The 20,430-nt window shown below is 39.7% G+C and overlaps 1 protein-coding gene across 4 annotated transcripts in view; it reads right to left on the reverse strand.

Annotated features, from left to right (window-relative positions):
- The window catches only part of Tnik (TRAF2 and NCK interacting kinase), a 376,373-nt gene that overhangs the window by 57,227 nt on the left and 298,716 nt on the right, over nucleotides 1–20,430 (reverse strand). For 2 of the 4 annotated variants that reach the window (XM_005382987.2, XM_005382988.2), the window contains exons 13-18: nucleotides 16,440–16,550; nucleotides 15,536–15,622; nucleotides 14,314–14,502; nucleotides 5,410–5,574; nucleotides 2,708–2,947; nucleotides 415–521 (exon numbers count right to left, since the gene is read on the reverse strand). In XM_005382987.2, the coding sequence (XP_005383044.1) occupies nucleotides 415–521; nucleotides 2,708–2,947; nucleotides 5,410–5,574; nucleotides 14,314–14,502; nucleotides 15,536–15,622; nucleotides 16,440–16,550 (899 nt within the window). The remainder of the gene's footprint in view (nucleotides 1–414; nucleotides 522–2,707; nucleotides 2,948–5,409; nucleotides 5,575–14,313; nucleotides 14,503–15,535; nucleotides 15,623–16,439; nucleotides 16,551–20,430) is intronic. The other 2 variants (XM_005382990.2, XM_005382989.2) reach the window with 1 other exon arrangement.

The raw sequence follows: 20,430 nt of genomic DNA on the forward strand, positions 1-20,430 counted from the left end.
CAATCATTCCCAGGGCATATTTTTTTGACCTGATAAAAATCATCCAAAAGAGTCTATTTTTTTCTACTGATTCCATCAAATGGTCTCTGAAGTAAATGGTTTGAGGTACTGCCACCAGATTTATGTTTGCATTTTACCCCAGGTTGTAAAAACTGTCAGTCCAAGTAAACTTGATTGGCCTTCTGGATAGGCTCATTCATTCGTTCATTCATTCATTCAATCATTCAGTGTATATTGTACACTAATTTCTAAAAGCTATTGAAAGCATGTGTTCTAGTCCATGAAAACTTATAGACCAGGTGGCAACTCAGCATGCTTTTGAAGTGAGTTCAGAACACAGACACTTTTTAGGAAAGCATGATGATAACAGTGGGTGGGGATTCTTCCTTCTTCCTGGCCTCCTTTCTTCCTTACCTTGCTCTGATGGGCTGAGATCCTAGTCTGGGTCCCAAAGCACTACCGTTTCCAGGTGAATTCTTTCTGGCTAATGCTGGGGATATAGAAGTTGTTCTCTGAGGCACCTGGAGCAAAACCAGAATTGACAAATATTTTCCATAAAAGAGTTTCCATAGCTACTGTCTGAAAAGCTTACTTCCTTCACAAGATTCTAATGAAGTTACAAAAACAATTTGAAATATGAAAGAACTATCTTTCAGTCCTTGAAGAAATATTAAATTCCCTAAACAAAACCAAATAAGAGTCTCGTGGTAGAAGGCAGTAAGCCACACTCAACAGCCATTCAGCAGGATTATTTTATGTCTTAAACTTAAAGGCATTAATAATTTTGCTTTACTAAGTGGTAAGAAATTAACTTCTCTTTTTGGGGAGCGAGGTGGTAGATATCAGAAACCTCTTTGAGGTACTACCTCACTGGAAATTGCATCAAATAAGAACAACTCTGATAAAGCCAACTTTCACTTTTAGCTCCCATCGTAAACTCTGATGAGAGATGGGGATATCAGGCTAGAACCTGGGACATTCCGTCACAAGCCAGTGAGCTCAGAGAACCTACTACAATAGATCCTGCGTATTTCTAGTCAGCTTGAAAATGCTAATTAAAATCCCCAAACCCAAATACTAATCAATTAGCAAATTCATTACAAAACAACATTAATACTGAAAATACTAGAAGGACCTTCAGAAACCCCAGGTGAGTAATTGCCATTAAGACTGCAAGGTGCAGTTACAAAATGCAGTATTAGCTTAGCTGGGAGAAGCCTAGGGTTGAATTAAAAAATGTTTTTTTGTAAATACTACAGATATTTTTATAAAATAAAATCAAATACTATAAGTGCACCAAATCAGTACTTTATTCAAAAGAATTATATTATGAATTCTAGTACAGATAGTTACTTTCAGTGTAAAGTAGGATCTTTGTTTGGAAAATTAATTTCTTAATATAATTTATTTCAACATAAAGATGAGTCAGTGAAGTGAAGTGGAATGACCAAAGTAGTATTATCGCCTGTTTAAATTAAATATTGCTATTTTTCCTGCTTCTTTTTGCAAACATAAATATTTGTAAAGACGAGCCTAATGAATTACGAACACCTAAATCTTTGAATAGACCTAAAGCTCCTTCCTAGCATCCTGAATGCACGCATGTATGTTTTTAGAATGGACCAATAGCTTCTGCTTTCAGTCTCTGAATGCTGTGTCTACCCTATTTTCTACACTGAAGTTTGGTCCTAAGAAACCTTTTTCTGATGATAATTCTGCTTCCACAAATTCTGCTTCCACAGAAGGACATCAGTAAAAGTGCAATTATCACCTATGTTCATGTTCAAAATAATGGAAGTCCTGGTGTAATATCCTTTTGAGAGGATCAAAAATATATCTAAATCACTAAATAAAAACTATTACTATTTTGTGGAATTAATAATGACATTATTTCTTGGAAATTGTGGGACCTTCCATTTGTCACTGGTCCTGTGCTGAGATCGAGAGTAAAGAGATTCCTAAACCAGGAAAAATCCAATGAAAAATGACTTCAGTATTTTGAAAAATATACAGCTTACTTGTAGCAGACACACAGCCACACTCCAGGACATACCTGGAGAACAGTAATAGCTTGCATATGAAGACAAAAGAAGAAAACCTCAGAACTCAGGACTGTTCTATCCAGTGAGAAGCCTGGATTTTTTTGCTCTGAAATTTTATTTTCAGTAGTTAATTGAGGCTGGAATTGAATCATGACTTATCCTAAAAGGAGCTTTCCTTACATGAAGCCATCTAAAATGTCCTAGGAGTAATAGTACCTACTGAATCCGTGAAATCTAGTTTTACTTTGTATGATTAAACAATAAGAGTCAATGAACCTTTTCCTTTTTATTTGAAAGTTTTCAATTTGTCTAGATGTAGCTTCAGTCACCAGTGAAAATATTATTTTGTTTTGTAGTATGAATAGAAAAATAGTCTTGGATACTAGCATTAAGAGTTCTAATTGTGGAATACAGGACACATACTTAAAAGTCAATCAAACTGCCCAAGTCTCAGTTCCTTCAGGGGAAAAAGGAAGCCTAGAAATGATAAATGATATTCCAGCTCCTAGCTTGGGAAAGGAGAAGGGATGGTACATTGGCATTATCCCATTCTTTATTACTATGAAAGCCTGAAATAGTGTTGATAATAATGACCAATGATGATGGTGGTGGTAGTGGTGGTGGTGGTGGTGATGATATAAACACACCAGTGATAGTAATAGTACCTTTGGTGGAATGTCTTCTTCCTGTCGTAACCAAGAGCTTCTGTCAAACTTCTCAATGCGAGTGGGAAGAGGAGGGTTTTCAGAGGTGGGGTCTGAGTTCTGGCGTGGCATCTCCACACGGTGAGAGGTCACATTCAGAGCCTCCTGAAACCCAGAGAGGCCTTTTGTGGGCTGCTCATGCACTGACTGGGAAGCGGTCAAGGCAGGTCCCTGGGATTTTACAGCCACCAGCTGTGGGATCTAAGCACAAGCCAACATTAGCGTAGCATTATTAGAAGCAAAAGTAGATGTACTAAGATCTCAATCAATTGCAAGGAAAAATGTCCTGGGGCACGAGAATTGGACTACAGAGAGTCTATCATAGCTATCTATGGCATGCTTTTACTAACTTCAGAATCTTCCATTTAGAACAATGTGTAAGACTGAACCAGGGTTTCTGGCAGCAAGTTAAATGGTTTACTTGGGACTGCTACGAAGCCATCAGAATAGTGTGATGAAGATAATAGTATTCATTGACTACCAGTACAATACATTTTATAAGCATTTCTCTTCTAATATTATAAACATCTTCCTTTTCATCCTCTGACTTTGACTTTAGGAAGCACTATTGCTCTGTAAAACAAGAACTGCTCTAAACATCAAACCTCTTGTAAACTCACTGAATTCACCATGATGTGGACACAACCATTTCTTTCACTGCACACATGAACAATACAAGGTACAGAGGTTAAACTACACCCTCAGCTGCACAGCTGGGGTGTGCTGGAGCCTGGATAGAAGCCCCACTATTCTACACTCACAGCGTACATGCCTAAATTATTAAATACCTCTTGTGATATTTAAAGATATGCAGTCTTTCAGTGAAACTGTGGGCCTTTAAGAGAAGTTATTAAATTTGGATAGAAGATATCCCTTTCCCATTAAGCTGCTGACACTTGACCATGTCTAATGACTACTTAAACCTGTCCTACTGCCGGAAGCTCAGATCCCTGGAGACAGGAGTTTTGGAAGTCATGCTCATCATTGTGTCCCCATGCCTAGATTTATGCCTGGCCCATGAAGGTGTTCAGTATATCTTGGCTGGGAAAAATCTAGAGAGATTTTTAAATTGAACTGCTAGTTCAACAAACATTAATTTAGTATCTGCTTTATACAAGGACCCATCAAACTCTCTTGAGTCTGAGATTTCAATTGGAACGTTATTAATAACAACTCAGAGGAAATCCTCAAAGTCTAGTTCTACTGAATGTTAGACCTTAGCTAGAAAAGAAGCAGTCAAATTTATATTAAAATTAGATAATGTTAAATATAGTAAGTATATTATTAAAACAAAGCACATTAAAGTATATAGTATGAAGCACAACCTACTTTTAAAAGAGTCTAAAAACAAAAACTGAAGTGCCCGAAGAATGTTCAACTAATCAGCTGGCACTAGATACCTACATTTTCATTCCTTTGTCACTTTCAGAAAGTCGGTTTTCCCCAGCACTACAATTTACAGGGCAAAAGTACACCATAAAGTCAAAGTTAAGGGTTTTAAAAAAAGGATATTTGTGTGTCAAAAGAGAAGTTTGTGTAAAAATGTGTCTCTTTAAAATGTAGGCATGAAAGAATATACATAACAACAAAGGGAAGATACGTTAAGGTGGCTGATGCTAGACAATCTTGGATCTCATCTGTTGAAAGCAAACTTAAGACATAAAGAATACTTGATTTCATCACTACTTTTTAAAATTCCAGCACAAAGAGCATTATAGATTTCAAAAGTGACCTCAAAATATAATGTAGAAGTTTTATTGAAGGTGGATGCCAGGAATAAATTTAAGACATTTGGGTGAAAAAAAAAAAAACAAAAAAACCCTGTATCACCTTAATTGTTCTATAGATTTCCATACTCTATTTCACAATGTATTTCATTTTGGGGCTATGCAATGGTATAATTTAAAAGTCCTATAGAACTTCCAGAAACTTCCCCTTTCCTAAAAGCGAAGTCCTCTCTTTTCCTTACCAAGTAGCTTACAACAGTGATTCTCAGACTCTGACGTGCAGCAGAATCACCCAGGAGGACTATTAACCTCAGACTGCCAGGCCCCTCCCCACGTCGCTGGTAGGTGGTAGGCCTGAGAATCTGCATTTCTATCAAGTCTATGGGTAATGCTGATCCTGATGTCCAGTGACTACACTTGGAGGCCCACTGGCTCTGAAGATGCAGTTTTATTTTACCAAGTCCATCAAATGTTTTTCCAGTTTCAGGCTCCAGCCAAAGTCCTAAGGCATACAATGCTATGGATATGTACTTCATACTGCAAAGGTCTGTATCAGGGTGGAAAATCTATGGTATGTGTGCTTCAGCAGGCTGTATGTATCAGTAAAAACTCTAAGAGGTTCATTGTCTCTGTTCTGTGTGAATTTTACTTTTGTAATTATTAATAATTGCCAAATTATTGTGTTTGCTTGTCCTCACCTTGAGAGAGGTCAATTCATCAAGAAGTGACTCTATAATTGAATCAAAGTTAAGTGTGGTGTAGTTCCTTTTTCATCTGTTCTTCTACCCTTCAAATTCAGCGGCACCTTGTATATGATTATAAGTTCTATATCACCTCTAGTTTACCTCATGCTCTAATCCACGCTACAATTCTCTAGGCTTTTAATAAGTTTTACTGTGTACCTGCATCTCCAGGGAAATAAAATAGAGATTGTACCTGGGGATCAACAGTTCTCAGCATAGGGGGTGTTCGAGCAGGCTGAACCCCACTGATGCTGAAGGACTCCGACCTTGGGGGTAAGTTGGGGTCAGAAATCCTGTTGGCAACCTTGTGAGGCATGGCAGGTGAACTCTGCCGGTTGAGCCTTGACCGTTCTTCTACCTACAAATCAAAGAAGGAGAGAACCTCAGTAGGTAGAAGTCAATTCATTTCCCAGGAAGGATTATCGTAGTCACCTGCATAGCCATTTTTGTGTTCCTCCGATTAGCTCTTAGAGCCAAAACTCCACAGTTTTGCTGTGCATCAATAATTTGTGAAAAGCTTGCTCTCTCAATTTTTTTTTAAATTAGAGCAAACACTACTAGCAACAACAACAAAAGTGCAAAACATATGACCCACTGCCTTTCTATTAGCTGTTATCTTAATTCAGTTGGCTGAGAAGTCAGGGCTTTCTAAGAGTCTATCTTGCACTGACCGAGATATCTTGCTGACTGGTCACAAAGCCATGGGGTGAGGCAGGGACAGTTTGCACCCTAGATAATCAAAGGGAAGTGCAGTAGGCATTTGGATTGCTTGGGGGAAAATAGCAACGTGCATTGGGTTGACTCATGGGACAGGAAGGGGAAGAAACCCAGGGAGGGCAGACAAGACAGTGATACTAAGAGCACAAACACGCTACTTCCTCACATGACTGCTGATAGGCAAGTAGGAGTTCCAGGCTGCCTGCATAATGAGCATGGCCTGCCTTACACAAACTTCCTGTATCATTTTCTTTTTCTCTCTTTAGGGCTCTTTCTTTTCAGTTGTCGCTCCTGCTCCCTAAAATACATTGCTCCTCCTCATTCTTTCCATTCCCAGCTTGGGCTCCACTGCTTGATCTCCTCCTTCTCCTCCCTGTCTCTGCACATGTCGAGTTCCTTTTTGTTTCCCCTTCCCTTCTCTTCTCTCCACCTCCCACCCTCTCTCCTCTTGGCCATTTCATTTTCTTGTCCTTCTCTGTCTTCTAGGGTCTTTCTTAGCTCAAAGTAGGTCACTGAGCCCAAGAACCTCAAAGGGATGGGTCACAGTACAAGGGGTGCCCTTTTAAAGCAGGTAAAAGTTGCCCTTGGTAACTATTTACAATAGACTGTTGCTGAAGACAAGTTTAAAGAGAAACTTAGATCAGCAAGATGTATACTACAAGACATGATGCAAGGTTGTAGACAGCTTCTGGAGATCTTAGACTTTTCCTACAGGTCCTGCCTTATTGTTCTTTAGGGTCAATTTGACTGTCACACTTTCTAAACTTGGCAGGGCACCGCTACCTTCCTTCCTACCTTGATGAGTGAGCTCTAATTCTCCTCAGCTGATCCAATTTTCAGGTCTGTCTGTATATTCTAATTTTAATACCTGATTTGAAATAAAGATTCAAAAGTGCTATTCTTTTCCACACTCTCTACCCATTTTGAATTTTTCTGGAGGCAGACTCAGTGCCCTATTCAGAATAAGTCTTCTTTTTTTAAAAAAGCTGTCATATTAACCTCAAATATTTAATATTTGAGGCATGATGAAGACATGCCACAAAATAGGAGACATCACTCCTGCCTCTACTGAGGGATAACTTCGATATCTCTTTCCCCGCCATGGCTGTGCAAGGTGCGTACAACTGGCATCCAAATGACTTTGGATTTGAAATTCCATGCCCCAGAAGCCCATCACACACCAAATAAGTTGCAAAAAGCCAGGACCATAGAGCAGAGCATATATTTTGTTTCATATGTGCAAAGTATTACATTGGCCATAATTATCCAACTATTGCATTGAGGAAAAGAACAGAAGCTGTCCTTCGCATAAAACCACAAAGAAAATGTCCTGTGAAGACAGCAACACATAAACTGAGACCAAGGCATGCAGTATACTGGCTTCCAAATATCAGCTTCTTAAAACAACAAAAAAAGGTATTTCTAGACAATTGGAACTGGTTGGATATTAGCCATTTTATTATTCCAGGGAATACTGTTAATAGGTAAATTATATATATATATATATATATATAAAACTCTCTGAACTCCTACTATTTCAACCACTGATGTCTGAGCTCAGGAACCTAAGAGATTCAGACACACTTCAGATAAACACTTGGCTATCTGCAATCTAGCCATGTATTATCCTAAATTCAGGAACCGAATATATTCAGAGAATGAAGAATACTTCGAATTACTATTATTAGTATTATTAATTGTAAAATATACTCAGTTTTAAATATATATTAAGAGACAGCACACTAAAAACCAACAGCAGAAAAGACTTTATCTTGAGCAAAGTAATCATTTTGAAGATAATTCTTTTGGCAACTGACAACAACATCCCAGTAAAGCAAGCATCCTTGACAGTATTTGAACCACAGGTCACATGAGACCCTGAAGTTGTCATTAGAAGGGAAGAAGGCGGAGAGTGAGGTCATGATTTTCACAGGCAATGGGTGGGCTTAAACAGTTGTGTACAGATGTTACTAACATACTCCTAGAAAAATTTCCTGTGCGTTCTATCAGCTTGCACACTAAATTCTGCCATTAGTATGTTTCAGTCTACAGATGCTAGCATGTAAAAATAACTAATTGTTACACTTCATATATTATTCAGGATGGGTCCAATGTGCATTAATTTCCTGGGCTGGAGTTTGTCCAAAGAAATTTGAAAATCTATGAGAAGGTTGTAAAGAATGAGGCAACTTGGCTACATATTTTATATCTCTTTGAAACACTGTTTTGCAATTTTGAATTTTTTTCCAGGGCTCAGGATTGAACCCAGGGCTTTAAGTGCTTGCTAGGCAAGTACTCCACCACTGAGCTACATCCCCAGCCACATCTCATCTCAGGCAGAAATTACCCTGAAGTGAACAGGGCAGAAAGTAGGGTGTTGCTTTAGAAGGTAATGTGCCCAGCTGCTTCTCACCATAGATCACCTCCAGTATTGGAACAAAAAATCAAATGTTGGAAATGGTGCTTCACTGTGGCAAAGCTGGATAGTGGATCTGGAACTGGGCCATTCTGCACACTTTGATACCAGGCACCTGCCCCCTGATTTATGACAATATATGTCTACTCATGGAAAGGGAGATGAACATATGCATGGGACAAAAAAGAAAGTGGCCCTTGCCCTGCAGAATAAGTACATATATCATTAAAAACAGAGCCCAATCAATAAATGCCTCTATGTACCTCAGGATACTCACAAAAGGCTCGTTAGCAGAGCACTTGTTCAAATTTTCTGCTGCTAAGATGTAAAATATCAAGAGCACCACCTGAAAAGTGTTCTAGTAACATCAGGCACAGCATACCTAGGTGCCAAAACATAACCACAAGCGATCTGCTTCTAACTGACAGGGTTAGTAGAGCAAAGGGTTAACAGAGATTGATCAATTTCATCACCGAAGCAAGTTTTCTACTTACTGAAAGAATTGTTTTAATATGCAAACTAAAATAACTTTGGTTTCAATCACCATTGCAAAAATGCTATACTCTTACTATAACATTTCAGGGAGAAATAAATAAATAGTCTAAGATATATTGTCTCCCTTGTGTAAGAAACTGAAAGAGTAAATAAAATCTGAAAGGTACAATAGATATTGTGAAAGGGAAACAAACTGCTCGAAAGGAAAGAAAAACTGGGATGAGGGAAAAGAGAAAAGAAAGAAAGAAGGAAGGGAAAAAAGTATATATATATACACAAGATAGCTAAGGTAATTATACTACTAAGTTCTATTGGTTTATTGAAAGAAACAGTTAATGTTTAACTATTTGATCAATCTTATATGCCTATATCTGATTATCAGAGTAACCACATTGAAGATAACAATATGTAATACAACAACCATTGTTAATATCCTATCACTTTGTTTTGAAATTCTGTATGGTTTTTATTGTTTTTCTCATTTTGTTTGTTTATGTCTGTGTTTTGTTATTTTTTTTTTCTTTTCTCTTTAAAATAAAAAAGGAAGGATGAACTGGAGACTTTTATAGGTAAATGGATGCAACTTGAGACAATACTCGTAAGTCAAATAAACCAGACATAAATGTGTAAAAAAAAAAAAGATGCTACCTAAGGCCTATAAGATGTCCCTTGGCTACACAAATATGGCAGCTCTAAAAGTAAATTTGATGATTATAAGAGTCACAACAAATTTCAAAATAAATAAAAAAATAAGCATATAGAGAAAACATTGCGTCAATGTCATGCCAAGCTGATTTGTACATTGAAAATGATTTGTAAGTATAATAGCTTACTTCACAATAATGAATATCCATGAGAACTTCAGAATAAAATTATAGAACTGATTTCAAGAAAGTTGACCGTAAAAGTATTCTTAGTATGTCATAAAGGTGTGTTTTAATAATATGTTATATGATACTGGGTTCTTGGATCTACGCAGGCCGTAGAAGGCCTTATCTTGCTGAATTACATGATTAAACATAATGGTATGGAATTCCGTTTTTTTTCTGTAACTGAACAAGACAGCTCATTTTTTCTTGCATTTTTTCTGGCAATGATGGAGCAAAAGCAAGAAATCAATAAGTAACTTTTTAAGTGCTCATTAGATATTTTGACCTTGCATTCATTGGCACATAAAGGGATGAGTCATATGGATTTTTGGTAATACCACACAGGGGGACTGTTACTCAGTAGTGGGTTGCCCCTTCCCTTGGGCACCTTTGAGGCTTGGGGAGACCCATGTAGAATGCCGAAAATGCAATCTTGTCCAAAGATAAGAGACTAGAATCTTTTCTAAGAACTATATCCAAGAAGTATTCTAGCAAAAAAGTATAGAACCAATGTGAATGAAATATATAACTTAAAATAAATGGGGCAAACCATTAGCACACTGAGATGAGAAATAAGTGCTCATCAGTGGGATGAGGTGAGGGAAAAGGTGAAGATGAACATGAACTGGTCATGTGAAATTCAAACCAGAAACAACAGAGAAAAAACGCTTATTATTTGTGGGTGGCAATGGTTGGGGGATCAAAAGACATGTATGTTGAGTAATACATTTTATTTGATTTGTACAGTGCCTACTGTTTAAAAGGCATGTGCACATACATTATTGTCTAGGACCCTCCTGTGAAGCAGAAAGCAGGATACTGCCTCTCTTGGAAGGCCAGGAGACTTGTCTTGGTCACATGTCAGGAAATGGACCTTTCTCGTTCCTTCTAGGTTTTTTAAAATATTAAATCTTAGGAAACATAAGCAGAAATTGAGGACCAGCAGGAGTAGAACTGTGAATTCCCTAAATGGTAACTTGGGACATTAATATAAAGCAACTTGTATAAAAAGTAAAAAAATCAGTGTTGAACAGTGAAATCCACGTGGCAAGGTTTTTACATACAAGAATTTCAAAATCCAATAGGTTGATGGGAAATAAAGATCTTGGCCCTGATCAGATTATTGTTTACCAAATAAAACTAAGGCCAGATGACTGTTATGCATCTCAAAGAGAATACATGATAGAGTGTTAAATATTATAATACAATTTCATGCAGTATTACTCCTATATGTTGGTGCAAAAACGTTTTTTAGGTATAGGGGGTGACTAGGAGAGGTGACTAGGAGGGGTGCACAGAATTGCTCCCAGGCCAGGAAAATTACATGCTCTTTTAAGGTACAAGAGAAAGAAAAAGAAACCTCTATCATCCAAAAGTGAGAAAACAGACATTCTCATTCAGTTTATGTTCAACACAATATCATACGGATGCTTTCACAGAACAAATATGACTTCCATCCCAATCCAGAAATGGTAGAGAATTTGAAAATAGGGAATATTACCCCCTTCATTCATTAAAGGCAGAAATTAATGTTCCTTTCTGGCTAAAATTTGAAAATGAATGCCAATACTCCATTCAGGACAGATAGAATATTCAGGAAAAAGTGGGTGGGAAGAGCACAGCAAGATTTATACATGATCAAGCTTTTTCATTTGTTCTTATTGCACCCAACTAATTAATCAGAAAAGTAATGAGAAAGACAGGAGTCACTTCCGTTTTACAAAATGAAGAAACAAAAACACAGAGAGCTAAACATTACAACAGGATATTGCTAATGAAAAATGACTGATTTAGAATGAGGAAGAAAAGTAGATGAAACAATATTGAAAGATGGAAAAGAATAAGTTGACAAGAAACAGATAAAACAGATACTGGAGCAGATTACAGAATGGTAGAAGAAGGCTGGGTGGTATCTTCCTCGGTGCATGGGCCCAAAATGACAAGACCCTATGTCACAGAAGACAGTGGCATGGGCACAGTTATCCACTCTTCCCTGGGAAGGATGTTTTCAAATTTATTTCAAATGCCCAGAAGTTTAGGCATTTGAAAAAGAAAATGGTACCCCTTTTATTCTACCTCCAGAGAGCTGATTCAGGTTTTCTTATCAGTTGATAGTTAAGACATTGGTAAGCTATAAATTCTGTTCATATCTAAAGTCCTGAAACATGTGTTACCATTTCATTACTTTGAACCCCACCTACATTATACAAGAAAAGAGATCTGTAAATAATGCTTCAGAAGAAAAGTGTGTACATTGCTGATAAGCATGAAAAGGTCAAGAAGATAGAGCTCCTCACACACATTTTTCTTCCCAGTTTAAGAAGTGGATGTTAAAGAAATCAGTGACTCAAACCAAGGCAGACAAGTACTCACTCTTCTTTGTAAAGGTTGCTCCAATCCCAAATTTAGCTCTGTCACTCCTACCACCTAAATATTTTCTCTCTTCTAAAATAGGGTCCTGAAGTCTTAGATTTGGGGACTGTTGCATGAATAGATTGATCGTTAGTTGAAAGCTAGATTATGTTACCCCATCCAGGAGGAGAGGACTTAATATAAAATCCCCACAGAATGTCGGCTAGGTACAGGCTGAGGAAAGGAAGCGGAAAATGCTCTATGCTCTCCCTCCTTTTTTAGTAAATCTGTGCATGAGTGAGCTGCCTGGGGGAGAAAAGGAATTCGGGAATGTTTTGCAAGGACCCATAGTCCTCTTAGACAGGACCTACTGGTGTCCCTTTTCTAAACTCACGCTTGGAGCTGGGAATGCTGAAGACCAGGGAGTCACACATCCAGTGAATTCATGTCCCTCCTGCCCTGAGGTTTATCTCTCAGGCCCTCTTTAATTATCCTCGTGGACATGTAGGGGCTTGTCATTTGTACCTGCTAGGAGAGGATACTCACATGCCCTTAGATCCTAACTCTGGAGTTGGGTTACATCTTTGAGAGCAAGAGTATTTTGGTCATCTCATTATGGTCCTTGAGGTTTGCTGGGGCTTAGTTCTTCTAAATAAAGCCTAATAGGTCAAGCTGGTCCCTGTTTCTTCAGTAAGTGATGCTCAAACAGAGTTCTGATCTGGAACACTCATTCCTGTATGTGCTACTAGTCCTAGCTTTGTAGTGGCCAGTTTCTCGTCTTTCAAATACTTGCCACGGTGAAGAGCTGCGCATCTGGCTTAGCTGAGGGTTTTTACTTGGCCTGGCTAACAAATGGCTTATCCATAGAGGAAGATGATGTACCACAGCATAACGATTCTGCTTAGTTGGAAGAGCAGGGGAACTATTAAGGGGTCATTGCCGCACCTGGGAGGAGGATCACAAAATTGAATTACTGATTAAGAGAAAAAGGCAGCTGTTACAGGGCTAAGTATGAATCATGTTTATAGACTGTAAGAGAAAGTGATCAAAAATGTTCCTTGCCTGAAATTAAAGTAATTTTCTTTCCAGATTTAGTATTTTTAATATTTAAAAGTAAAAGGTTTTTTTCATTACAATAGGGTAGGATTGTTACAAAGAGTTTAAATAACATATAAAGATGTAAGAAAAACTTTAAGGAGAATATCAATTTTCAAATTTCTACTTCCTATTAACCACTATGATTAGCAATAAGACAACATCATTTCAAGCATTTTCTGTATATAAGTAAAATAGGACAGAAAAATTTTAAAAATTATAAAAATAGGATCTTTTGTAAGAAATCTGGTTTTGGTGGTATGATAGTCTAGATAACTTCAAAGAAGCTCCATCTACAATTACCTAATGAAGCTAGATAAAAATATGAAATAACCCCAAACATTCTTCTAAATGACTAGCTACGGTCACAAGAAAATAAAGGGAATCACTAGATGGCACAAAAATGACATAAAAGAAAAAAGGATGTAACATACATCCTGACACAGTGACTCTTGAAAGTGTGATTGATCTGGGCTGGAATTACAGTTTTGTTTGTTTGTTTTATCTATTTAGTAATCGTTTCTTTTCCGCTCTCTCAAATAGTTTTTAGTTAGATTTTTAAATCAGTTCATCACAGAGTGAAGTTCCTGAAAACCTTTCCTTAGCCTGGCAGTTGAGCCAGCGAAGGATCATCACTTGGGAAATATTTACACAATGCAAGTGACCTCTGGTCTTGAAAGTGTGCATCACAGCCACATGTCTCAGGTCCATGTTCACTTGTGGGTACCATGGTAAGCAAGGCAGTTAGCAAAGATGCTTGTGACCAGCAACAGGGTCTAGACAGACAGGAAATGATTCTGCCTAGCATCTTCCAAATCCCACATCACATACTTCTGAGGAAGAGTCATTAGTATCTCTGTACTCAAATGAGGAAAAGGATTTTTCTACTTTCTGTGCTTCCCTACAAAAATCCACTATATCTGCAAAGATACACACACACACACACACACACACACACACAGAGACCACAAGTGGAATACAGATGGCTTGTCATTTGTCTACAGAAATGATGTCATGGTTTTTCAAAAGGCAAACTATATCTTTTGATGAACCTCAGCCAAGTATACAGTGTAGGTTAAACTCTCCGCTTGTGGCTGAGCTCACGATGGTTGACAGCCTGGCCAATGCAGCGTGGCCACTCTCATGCACTTACCTCCTTGGCCCATGCTGGTTTCTCACTAGGACTCATTCCCTCTTTGTAATGGTACAGTGGCTTCTTCTCCAGGGGCCTCTGCTCTTGCCGCTGATGCTGAAGGGAAACCAAGTAGTCTCTCTCTTGCTTTAGCTGTCTCTGCAGCCTTTCGGCTTGTCTTTGTTCTTCCAACTGCTTGCGCTTATATTCCTGCCCAGATCAGGAAAGAAGAGCCAAGAAAGGGCCAAATTACCACAAGGGAACTGCTGGGCAGTAGGAGTGAAGCATGCAATGAAAGTAAAATAAGGCTAAGGAACAAATGACCTTACATTCAGACAGATCTACCGGAGAATGTCAGAGTGTGCACAGAAATAAGCTCCCGTCTTGTATTAATATCCATGCAAGAACATGTCATTTAATGAAAACATTATTGCTTACAGAACAACATCACTTGCAGAGTGACTTGTCCCTGATGAATTGCAACTGAGAAAGTGGCAATAATGAGGATATTTGGATGGTTGGCACACAACCCCTATAAGAAGTCATTCACTTCCTAATTTAGTAATTAAATCATTCAAACATGCATAATTAAATACAAAACAAAATAAACTGCCAGAGATGGTACCTAAATCATCTTTTGTTTAATAAAACTTGGACAGATAAAAACCATTAGCAAGGTTATGTATGCACTAAAAGATAGCAAAATGCCACTGAATAAAAAGTTCTGTTAAAAAAAAAAATACACCAAGAAGCCCATTTGGAGAGCAGTACAATAATAATAAAAAGTACTTCAAGTGGACGCTGCATGAGCAGGGAACACAAAATGTTCCCATCATAAGAGTAAAACTAATAGCCTGCAAATGAAATATGACTGCAGAGCTGAGTGGGTTTTTGTGGAAGAGGTGCGTTCTGCTGTGATTGTATTCCAGCATGTTGCAAATGGCCTCAGAAATTACTGTGCAATAAACACAGTGGGTCTCAATAGCAGTCTGAACTTATAAGAAGGCTGGATTCATGTTAAAGTCTCCCAAATAGATGGAGTTAATAAAGAATGCATAGCAATTGTATTAAGTGTATTAGGACTTGGCAAAATGCATTAGGAAATGTACTAAATTTCTATGAGATTGTGAGGTTGACAACTCTTGCAGAACCCCTCTTTTAAGTAGCATCTTAGGAGCATGACACACAGACACACACAAGTTGAGCACAGAGCAGGTCAGCGAGCTCATGGCTTTCCCATTACCAGAAGTAGAGCTTGTTCATGCAGTAGCTGCTGCTGCAAGATCTCTAACTGTCTTTGCTCCTCCTCTAACTGTCGCCTGATGTATTCCTGGAGAGGTGGGCAGCAGAGAATTCGGAAGAACAGAAAGAGAGAAAGAGAGAGAAAAAGAACCAGTAATTTCAAAGGTGAGAAGAGCTCCCAAATAAAGTGTAGAAGGAAGGAGGGGAAAAATACCCCGGCACCTCCTGATAAAACAGAGAGAGTACGCCACACCAAAGCCAAAAAGCCTTTCAAAATAGTCAAAGGCACAAGCCTTCTGCTTGCAACAGCCAGCTGAGATGGCTCACCACTTTACTGCTATTCCTTGGCTCTAATAAACCCAGCCACATTTTAAAGTTTCTCATCACAGGTCCCTCCTTTTATGGACTACCACGAATTAACAATGCTGTAAAGTGAGCAGCAAGGATAAAACAATCATGGGATGCCATCATGCCCTGTCCTTGCAACATAACCCTCCTGCAGTTTCACTTGTCAGGATGTGATTCTCCAAAAAAGAGGGGCTGGTACCAGTGACTCCCAGTCACAGAGGCCGGAGTTTGCAGGAATAGAAAGGCTCTTCCAAAGCAATGGAAGAGGAAGTGTTGGTTCATTTTCATGCTTCAGTGCTACCTTTCAATCAGAAACCCACGGCTGTGGAGTTAGAGGACCCAGGTATGTCAGGGGACTCTGGCCTGGGGAGGAAGCGAGGCTGAATCAACGGGCATTGCCAAGGCTATGCCTTTGACTTGTTGAATAGGTGAGAACAGTTGCTTGAAAAATAATAAAAATCTCAACTGAGCCATCCTAAAAGGAGGTGACCCACATCCCAGAGATGCCCAGTGCTGGCACTGACCAAGACCTCTGCGGGGCTCCCGTCCTGCCATACCTGCTCATGCTCTGCGCGCCTCCTCTCCTCCTCTCTGCGCATCTGCTCTTCATAGTGCCGGCGTTGCTCCCTCTCCTGCTGCTTCCGCAGCTCCTTCTCTCTCCTTTGTTGCTGTGGGACAACAGCAGACAATCATGATGCTGGTGACGGGTCGTAGGGGGTCTTGGGAAACTAGCAGGGAGGGCTGCCCAACAGTAGACATGATTTCATAGGAAGAAATGCCTAAATGCCCCAGGGTTCTTCTCTCTGCAGAACTTGGGGGCACTTGGGCAGGGAGCAGATGTTTGTGGGAGATTCAGGGTCATGCAGAATGCCCTGCCATTTACCACATAAGTGGACTCTGATCATAAAGATCCTGTTGCAGGTGCTCTCCCAGTGGCAGGAAGAGGTTTTTAAATCAAGGACAAGAAGTACCAATGCTTAATAGGTTTTTCAATTACATATCATCAAACTATGAGATTACTTTTCAGTGCTTACGCCATTTGACCTATTTAACACCATGTAACACAAACATTTCATGGAGAACAGAATCAGAGAAGTGAAGTGACACATTCAAGGTCAAATAGTAATTAGTGGCTGAAGGACCACAGAAGTTACTGACTCCCACCCAGGCCACTACCCTCTTTTATAAACCAAGCTACCTCTCTGTTTTCTGGAGCTTTCATTTGTATCAGCTTCAACTTCTTACTCAGATAAGACACTTATGCTCAGAAATCATCATGGTCATCACGAGCACCCCATCATTGTCACTCCACAGTTACCTTGGCCCTGACAGCAGACCTTACATGCTTCACCTTACCTAATGTTCACAGAAGTCTGCTGAGCTAAATACTTTTATTCTCAGTTTTAAAATGAGAAAACAGAAGTACAGGGGGATTATGTAACTGCTCAAGGTCATGCCCATGTTGAAGGTCATTCCCTGTAAATGATGGAGTTTGATTTCAAAGCCAGCAATGTGATCTTAGCACATAAGCTCAATCATAACAGCAAATGAAGGGAAAAAGGATTGACAGAAAGATATCAAATTAATTTGGTTCTTCATTATACTCTCAGCAAAAGAGAACATTTTAGGAGAAGTTAGAACTATACCACACGGCTATAGAAGCCAATGGTTCTCAAGCAGGAGAGTCCCATTATTCCACGCCTGGCACATTCGGAATATGCATGGGTACACAAGGATTTGTTGTTGTTGTTGTTCCAGCCTCTGCAGAAAATGACTGCCATTTAGTATGGGGGCCAGTGAAATTGAACACCCTGCAACATGCAGGACCATCACACAATACAGCATATTTTCTTATGCAGCATGTCCTTAACATCCATTTTGAGAAAGGCCGGAGCCCTTTATGTCATATCCCTATAGGGAACAGACTGGGGCCCATTCCCTTGTGACACTGTCAACAAAACTTCACTTCATGGCTGAGGAAGCATGAGGTGCCTGGAGTAAGATGGATCATGACTGTATCACACTAACAGACCCGCTCTGTACAACCAGGGAAAGAGCTTTCGTACAAAGGCTCTCTGTCACAGCCCCAGCAAATTAACAATAGATATTCAAATACCAAGAAGTGCCTGAGAAAGCCTTCCTGCCATGGCCCCCACAGCAGTCCTCCAAATCTGCTGTCTCCCAACAACCTGAGTCTTCAGAGATAAGCAGTATCTTTTGCGACTCAATATCTATCATTTCCAGATTGACAATTACTTGTCCCTGTTAGATTGTAGACAGTGGGTGGGGGGGGGCACTAGAGGACTTCATGCAAGCATGACACAGTCAGACTTGCATTGTAGTTGCCCTCAACAGCCATGGGGAGGAGGGCAACACTGGATGCTGAAAAGCACTTGACACCTTCCCATGGATCTAGGCGTGAAATAGCAGGGTGTCCGTCCGTAGCGTAGGAAAGGCAAGCTGAGAGTCCCTGCTCATAATCACTGCTCGGATGGAGATGCAGCCCAAAAAAATAAAGTGAGAACTCAGAAGGAGAAATTAGAAACAGGCCAAATAAAATGGGCAGGATCTGATAACAATGGAGCCTGTAAGAATGGATAGAACTCGGGGCTGGGGATTTAGCTCAGCGGCAAAAGGGCCTGCCTGGCAAGCGCAAGGTCGTGAGTTCGGTTCCCGGTACCGGAGAAAAACCAAAAAAAAAAAAAAAAGGAATGGGTAGAACTCTTGGCTAGTGGCTATGCTGGATAGTGTGACAGAGAAGAACAAGACAAGCAGTGGCATGTTGGTCCCAGACAAGCAGTGATTTGTTTTGCAGAAAAATAATGTAGGAGAACACCAGAAGAAAACATCATCATAGGAACCGACTGATAATTTTGGATTACAGACCCCAAACAGAGATATTTCCAACATTCAACTGAAGTATATTGGTGCCAGTACAGAGAATGCAGTAATTATGTATACATATCTGGTTCCTGGCAGGAAATTGCCCTAATTTAGCTAACATTTCAAGTTTTTTACTCCAACCATTGGTCTCTTTTCAGGGGAAAAGAATAATCAAGCCTTTTGAAGATGAAACTGATTTTAATGTGAAGGATTTGTACATTTTCAACTCCTTTGCCTGGAATCAATACTGTTTTATAATTACATGTCACTCAGGTCTCCATGTAAGGTGTATATAGTATTGATTGCAACTCAAGAAGGTCCAGGCTTCCCAAGTACTCTGCAGTTTCCAAGAAAGACACTAAAAATGGCTAATAATTAATACTGATCTCACTCAAATCAGCCTCTGCTACCACATAGAGCCATGTGCTAGGGCTTCGGCTCCTATGGCGAGGCTGGAAAAATGAATTACTCCCCCAGCTTTCTGAGGGCACCCTGCCAATTCCCAGCTGCTGCAACTCCGTGCTGATGCCTTTCCTGGAAAGATGTTTACTTTTTCTCCGCCTGGGCATAGGGCTATTGGAGGGACATATTAAAATTCGTCAAAGCAAGACCAAGTGCCTGCACTCAAATAGACACCTTTCCAGAGCTTTAATGACTCTCGCTCTCCCTCAGCCTCTCATACACGGCCTGGCACTTGGCAGGTGCATATAAACGCTGCTGAACTGGCCAGAGGAAGAAATTTAGAGGAAAACAAACCAACAAAAGAACCCCAACTCAGCACCCTCTTAAATATCGTGTGGCATTTTCCCTCCTATTAATACTTGTGGACTATATCACATCATATCTTATACTTTTTTGAGTATATTTTATCAACTTTGCAGTCTAGGTTGGAAACCTGCAGTGTTTGCAGGTTTCTATTTGATTCCAGCCTTTATGGTTCATTGCTCTTCACATAGGGCCTGGCACTGTTAATATTTGTTGCACGAATATGGCAGATTGAATAAACAATAGGAGAGGCAGAAGCCTCACAGAGCTTGGGACTAGACCTTGCCCTTCCGTGCCCTTCTTAGCCTTCACAGGCTCTCACGGGCCAGAGCGTTCTTTTATGCTGGGCACATACAGGGCTTGAGAATGTTTTCTAAAAAGAGAGCCACCTACCATGTGCACCGGCAGGATACCTATTTGCTGCTTTAGGGGAAGGTATGAAAATAAGATAAACGGATGGGAGCAGTGTAAGCTGGAAGGAATAGGAGGCAGAGACTCAAACAGTATTTTGAGATTATGTTCAAAGTATACCTAATGATGATACTGGTCCTGCTGTCAAAGGGAATGGCTTCAACCAACCATTCTAATAATCTTGGCAGATATTTCACCTATGTTGAACTGCTTAGAAGTATATTTTCACCCATATTTTCTTGGAGGCATTATCAAAAGTCATATTCCTTACAGTTAAGACATTCAGTGACTCTTACTAGCATCTTGGTTTTTTTCTTGTTTGGGGATGGTTGATAGTACCTCGTTTGTAAGTTGTCCGGGCTAAAGTCCTTGTTGCCTTACTCCATGGAGTAGGAGAGAAGGCCTTTCTCATGCTATTTGTCTTCTGCTGGTGTTTGCCAAGAGTGAGTCTGTGGGGAAGTCCTGATCCTCCCCACGGAGGTTCCCCCT

Source organism: Chinchilla lanigera, unplaced genomic scaffold, assembly GCF_000276665.1.
Source record: "Chinchilla lanigera isolate Chin_1 unplaced genomic scaffold, ChiLan1.0 scaffold00019, whole genome shotgun sequence".
NCBI lineage: Eukaryota > Metazoa > Chordata > Mammalia > Rodentia > Chinchillidae > Chinchilla > Chinchilla lanigera.